The sequence below is a fragment of the Papaver somniferum genome, chromosome 2, assembly GCF_003573695.1.
Source record: "Papaver somniferum cultivar HN1 chromosome 2, ASM357369v1, whole genome shotgun sequence".
NCBI classification, from domain to species: domain Eukaryota; kingdom Viridiplantae; phylum Streptophyta; class Magnoliopsida; order Ranunculales; family Papaveraceae; genus Papaver; species Papaver somniferum.
Genome location: NC_039359.1, coordinates 88403437 through 88410076, shown reverse-complemented (window position 1 = coordinate 88410076; position 6640 = coordinate 88403437). Strand labels below are relative to the sequence as shown.

The window sequence follows — 6640 nt, the reverse complement described above, 5'->3', positions numbered from 1 at the left end:
AATAATGACGAAGAAACACAAAAATCTTCGTCGTCTTCATCATCATATTCAACAGCAGCAGTAACAAATAGTGACGAATAAACCAAAAAATTTCGTTGTTCTTCATCGTCTTCATGAGCAGCAACAGAAAAAAGAAAAAATAGGGAGAGAGAAACTAGGTCTGAAAATTGGAGGAGAGAGAAAGGAAATCTGGAAATAAGATATGTTTTAGGGTTTCTTTCTATATATATATATATATGGTCCCAAAAGGGTATTTCTGCCACTATAAGATGACATTTACATCATCCATGACATTATCCTAAGACCAAATGATAATTTATACTAGCAAATAGGACCAAACAGACAATTGACTAGGTCAATTAGACTAGACTCTCTCTAATATATTATTTGTAGGACCAGGAGGGGACGGATATCTTCATGGGCCTTGAAGGAGAACGGGCCTTCGCCACATATTTTCCAGACTTCCAGCCTGTTTATATTTGCAGCTGACTCAACATCCAAATCTGACTCAGTCCCAGTCAGATCGTTTGTTTATCTTTCTTTTTTTTTTTTTTTTTTTTTTTTTTTTTTTTCTTTTCTGTTTTTTTCTGACATAACAAATTAACATGTAAATATCACGTCATTTTATAAACTTCAATAGATACTGCTTACAATTTACAAAGAACCAATGATCAAATTAATTGAAACTGCTAACATTATTTCTCCTAATCCAAACTAATTAATGCTTGGATGATATATATTGGTAAATAAATTATGTCGAAGAAACCAAAGAATTGATTGGCCTCCAAAATCTGACTCACTAAATAGAAATCTACCCGGCTAAGATGGGATTCCTTTCTTCATCAATATCGACCATAAGAACATGTTCAGGATTTGAACCACTAGGTCCTTCAGAGTAAAGAGTTGGGAGATATGCCCTGTATGCAGGAAGGTATCGCGAAACAAAATCCATAACCTGCAATGGAAGATAAAAACACTTAGTTCCAATAAACAGAATTTTTGAAGCTTGCAGCTATAACTTGATAAGTCCTTGCAACACTTCTTTATTCTGAACCAATTGTCACCGCCTTGTAAAGCCCAACAAGCACTGATTTATGTTTAAGGTTAACTTTTCCGCTGGATGAACAATATCCAAAACCTAGGACATCCTCGCAACTAATCAGATTTCTTGCAAGTTTATTAAGTTTACAGTTTCATTTTTCTGCAAGAACGTTAAAATTGAAACCAATATTGAAGATTCACTTTTGCTACAATAAATTTTGGTTAACAACCCAATTTTCCAGTGAGCATCTCACATATGAACACTGTATAAGAGTTATGCCTAAGGCAGTGTGGAAAGAATGATGCCAGGGGTCCTCCCTCTTAAGCAATTATTTTTTTTGGTAAGCTATCTTCATTATTCTTACCAATTGGGTTAAAGCTAGATTAAACAAAAAGAGTTTTTGGAAGCCCACCTCTTCGTCAGACATTCCAGCTTTGCCGTCCTCTAACATGGCATGCTCTGCCTGAAAACAGAACAAATAAGTTTACACTAATTTATACAAAGAAGCATTTCAGACTCAAAATTGAACTAATTTTCTTTATCTGGAGTATGTTAGAAACATGATAAATTACAGACCTGCAACCGCCATTGATAGACACAACTTGGTTCTTTAATCTTGATTACTATCCATGACTTAATGAACTTATCCCAAGCTTCATAATACGCTTCTAGACGCTTGTTTACGATTTCCAACTGAAATATGAAGTGAAGGCAGAATTTTGGTTAATCAAGCAACCCTTTTTCATGTAATATATTATTGAAAAGATATGGATGATGAAAAGAAAATCATATGCCCTCAGATTGCAGAAGTTAACTACGTTCTCAGAAATTGAATCTCTTTTGAGGACTACAAACCTGTGGATCAACAGCTTTGACGGCTTTAACTGGAAGAGGCTTGAAGCCAAGCATCCAGCCTTCAAATAAGACTACCTGTAATGGCCCTTCAACCTCTGGCCAGTTTGAGGGATCATCTCTGTCACCCTTCCCACCATATGCAGACTGCAAAAGAATCCTTAGCTCAGTAATTTTGCCTCAGAAACATATACATATTTAAGGAAAACATGAATTCTTAGGGTAGTGATTCTTGTAGACACTTACTTTATCGTATCGCGGTAACTTCATCTTCATACCTGAATAGAGAACCAGAAAAAACATTAGAAATACTTTGATTTGAGCAAACTAGAGCCCACGAACAGAAAAATCAAAAAATTTGCATCGAAATACATGAACAAAAGAGGGAAGTAACAATTGGAATTTTACCTTCTTTAGTCATTTGGGTTAAGGCTGTGAGTGTCTCAACTGAGAGTGGAAGATCATGACTTCCAGCGTTTCCACGAAGCTGAAAAGGGAATCCATATATTGTTCATAAGCACATCTATTCCAAAAACAGTTACAAGATTAATTATGCTATGCTCTTATAACTACCTCTAGTAATAAATTTCCAGGATTCTGATCTCTAAGATTAGCCTGATCCTCGGCTGTCAAATAGAAGTCGTCGATCGATATTGTTGCAGCTTTCCTGACATTCAAAGAAGTTAGAACTTCCATAGTTGTCATAACTGAACTAAACTTTCAGGTTAAACTCGACTTTGCTAATTACCTGCCACTTGCCCCGAAAAGAAAGTTGAGGGCCAAAACAAGTGTGGTCTTCCCACAACCTTGTGGTGCACTAAAACCAATCTGCACCCAAAGAAAAAAGAAAAAACCTATTACAACTCCAAAAGCGTGTCCTCAACGATTTTTCAAACTCATCATTAGAGACAATAATCCAGATAAACGGACCGAACAGAACACATACCACTAATGGAGGAATCTCATCACCCTCTTTGTAAGATGCTCTATGTTCAATGATCTGATCTTCACACCAAATGAAGACAGGAATATAGTAGTGGTAGACCCTAACCTTTTGAGGATGTGTCAGATTAAATTCATTGAGCTGAAACATTCTACATATGTATCTACCACATTCTAACCACCTATCAATTGAACTTCCAATCTTTTCAGGGTCTAATTTCATTTTTTCAATAAGTGGACCTGAACATATAAAATCAAAAAGATCCTGCACTGATGCAACTTTAGCAGGTGATGTCGGCAACACCGAATGCAACGGACTGGGGCCAATTGGCCTACATCCATTGCTGGATACAGGAGTGTATGATGCTGAACTGGAATTGTCTTGCATCCATGAACATCTACTAGTTAGAGAAGAACCTGCAGAACAAAAAAAAATTTACCCAGAATAGTTAGCATCTGTTGAGAGTTGAGACAATAGTACATGTATCACAAATCAAAAAGGCCCAAATCATTAGTACTGAGAAATAGGCCAAAAGGGATTTAGAAGAAAATAAACAAAATTCCAAATTCTACTTTTGTCATGTTTCTTTTCTCTTTTCCCCCTAATAAAGAGACTTTGACATGACAGAGGATCACTAAACATGAACCACAAAGTTAGACATTCAAACTACTGGCCTACAAATTCTTCAACACAAAATCATGATAACAAAGAGAAATTCTCCAACACACATAAAAAAAATAAAAAAAAAAATTAGGGATTTCTTCAATTAAAATCAAAATTAAAAAACAATTCAATTCAGCTTTCCAGAAATTTCATGCAGAAATGATGAAATTAGAATTGCATGGAAATGAAACTAGCATACCTGAATTGTGGGTCGACATTGAATATAAATTTGGATTAACAGAACAAGAACAAGATGATAAAGAAGAAGAATTGAGCTTATAGAGATTTGTATTGGTTGTTGTTGTTGGAAAAGAGAATGAATTGGAAATATTAACATGATGATGAGAAAAGTGGTGTGGGTATTTATAAGACGATAAAATCAAAGAAGAAGAAGAAACAGTCGGCGAAGATAAAGTTGTGGATGACTGAGATAAGATGTTCAACATTGCCATCGTCATTACCACCTCCTCCTTCTTTATCTCTAAGACACTAAACTTCGGACGAAGCTTCTTCTCTTCTCTTCCTTCTGACTCTCGCTGTGGCACTGACTGGACTATAACTAACTCTACTACTGTCTTCCACGAATTAAGCGATTCATTCAAATGAGACCTGCAGGACACTTAACCGCTTTAGTCTTTAAGGTCTGGTGTGTAATTTGTTGTAATATTATCTCCTCATGTTTGTTTTTGTATTTGTTTTGTATTCTAGGACACATGTTTAGGTCAACCAAATCTTCTACCGGGCACCCTTATCTTTTCGTTTTTCAACGAAACGGGCGGGTGTTTTGTCATCGTAAGTGGTACACGTACGCATACGTATTACAAATTAGTGGTTGCTCATGGTTTGCCAAGTAGCCGTACCGGCCGATACGTATTCCTAAATAATCGGCCGATACGAGGCCTATCGATTTGCGATGGTGCTAAACTAACACGGGAAAACCTCAAGAGAATTCATGTGGCCCCTTTTTGGGCATATACTTGTGTAAGCTATGGGTATGAGGTTAGTTTGTGTCTTTCAACCTTTGGATGTAACATTGCTCGGTCGAACTTAAAAGTGTTTCAATCTCAAGTTTGCTGTCAAATTTAGTTGATCAAAACTATATCTTGATTTTTAGTTTACATTTAGTCAAGTCTCGGATTAGGATAAAAGTGTGTAGTTGAGTACCAGACATCACTGCGTTCTGCCGGTTGAAGGCGAAGATCAACCGAAGCTTTTGGAGAACTTCATCAACAAAAGGTAAGTGAAGACTGAACCACCTATTTCTCAAGTTTTCACCTTTCTATCTATGAGACTATGTTGCATGACTAAATTAGACATTACATGCATAATAGAAATTTCGAGTCAAGTTTATCAAGTTGCCGATTCTCGAAATATGTTGACTAAGCTTAATAACATTTTTTCATACTTGATGAATTTGGTTTAGAACACTTTATTTTTTATAACCTGAATCGAGATTCAAGATTATCATTTGAAAATAACCTGGAACAATGATATGTGTCACTGACGTTATTCGGGAATGTTTTAAACCAACTATTAGATTGATATAGAACTATTGTAAATCTAGATACAAGACAGTACACGTACCAGCTTACATAGTGAGACAACTTTTATAGGTCCGGAGCCGTAGTACATGTACCCAGTACACGTACCGGCATAGCTATAGTTCGGCAATGACTTTTGGTACACATACCAAGTATGCAAACCCAAAAGGTTCTGTTGACTCGTGAACTTAGGATGGTACACATACCTAGTATGCATACCAATAAATTTTATGGACTCCTGAATTCGTTTTTTCTTAAGGGTATACAAACCCGGTACCCGTATGATGATAAAATAACTCACGAACTTGAAATGAGTACACGTACTTACCCTGTCGAATATTTTCAGATGCATCAGAATTATTTCTATGAGAGAATCGTCATTTGAACAATTCTCTATAAAAACACATCTAGACATATTTGATCACATTATAAGTTATGGTTGTGACTCAAGATTAAAGTCTTAAAGTGTTATAAGAAAATGATTAAACTTATGGTTCGTCTAGCTAGTTTCGACTAACCTTACATGAACAAGTCATTGCATAAGGTTCGATTACGGTTCATTCCAACCAGAGTATATATTCTATTATTTTAATCTCAACTCAAGTTTTTCATCTAACGGTGATTATTGATTGCTTGATTCCAAAACTACCTTAGATGAAATCCAAAGAAACCTTGATCGTGAAAGTCTATACAAGGAGAACCTCAAGCAACTATGACCTTTGAATCCCCGACATTGTTCTTGTGTGCCCTAGTTCTAAACTAGAGTCGTCCTCTCCTTTAAACCTTTCTAGGTTTAGCGACTAAAAATACGTCACCTAGGGATTGGTGAAGCCAGGTCCAACTATCATAATCTTGATAGTTTGTGTATCCTGACCTTTCTACTGATTATTGAGTCTCACTCCAATCAGGCTAGATATATATAAATCATAAAGTTTCTTCGCCTCGGACTTTGTGATTCCACAAGTATATTCCTCAATAATGATTCTTTGTTGAAATCGGAGTAAGAATTACTTGTGAGGTGAATAATAATGTAGGATGCTCTTCGGAAGTCGTAAGTACCTGATTTTAAGGTTTGATAGAGTTTGTATATTGCAATCTGTTAGAGCACTGCTCGGTCGAACTCGCATGCGTTGCTATCTCAAGCATGTTTGTCAATGTTAGTGATCAAAACTATAAGTCTTTATTTATAGTATACTTATAGCTAAGTCTCGGACTAGGATAGAAAGTGTAGTTGAGATCAAGACTCCATGGCGATCATCATACAAAGACGAAGAACTACTCAATGAACTGGTGAAACTTCATCGACTAAAAGGTATGTGGAGATTTGAACTTATCTATCACTCAAAAGTCTATCTACTCTATCTCCTATCTTGAGACAAAAGTCGTTTTGCTATATAGACTTTTATTATACACATTTGCTATTTCGAGTCGAGTTTATCTCGCTTATCTATTTCTCGAAATATGCGTTGGTAAGCTTTCGCTTTGGCCAAGTTCATCTTTACTAGTGACGAAAGTCATATTAAGTTTCAATTACTTGAAAATTGCTTTAACAAAAAATAGTGCGTGAACAACAACTATATAACGTCCTCTAAGAATATT

General features: G+C 35.9%; 1 protein-coding gene across 1 annotated transcript; it reads right to left on the bottom strand.

The window, feature by feature from the left end:
• Nucleotides 1-600: 600 nt before the first annotated feature.
• LOC113348325 (D-glycerate 3-kinase, chloroplastic-like) lies at nucleotides 601-4166 on the bottom strand. Its single transcript, XM_026592046.1, has 10 exons — nucleotides 3700-4166; nucleotides 2841-3253; nucleotides 2643-2722; nucleotides 2468-2561; nucleotides 2303-2381; nucleotides 2141-2172; nucleotides 1898-2041; nucleotides 1619-1735; nucleotides 1455-1505; nucleotides 601-955 (listed from the first exon to the last, which is right to left on the bottom strand). Exons 1-10 carry the CDS (start codon nucleotides 3956-3958, stop codon nucleotides 812-814), a joined length of 1413 nt encoding a protein of 470 aa, XP_026447831.1. The 5' UTR covers nucleotides 3959-4166; the 3' UTR covers nucleotides 601-811.
• Nucleotides 4167-6640: the final 2474 nt, after the last annotated feature.

Bases quoted from the DNA above. Each gene is read 5' to 3' on its own strand.
- LOC113348325 (XM_026592046.1), bottom strand. From the start codon at position 3,958: ATGACGATGGCAATGTTGAACATCTTATCTCAGTCATCCACAACTTTA. The intron at 2,173-2,302 runs GTAAAATTCCAA...TTCTCTATTCAG, and splicing joins AACCCAAATGACTAAAGAAG to GTATGAAGATGAAGTTACCG. The intron at 956-1,454 runs GTGGGCTTCCAA...CTTCCATTGCAG, and splicing joins CTGGAATGTCTGACGAAGAG to GTTATGGATTTTGTTTCGCG.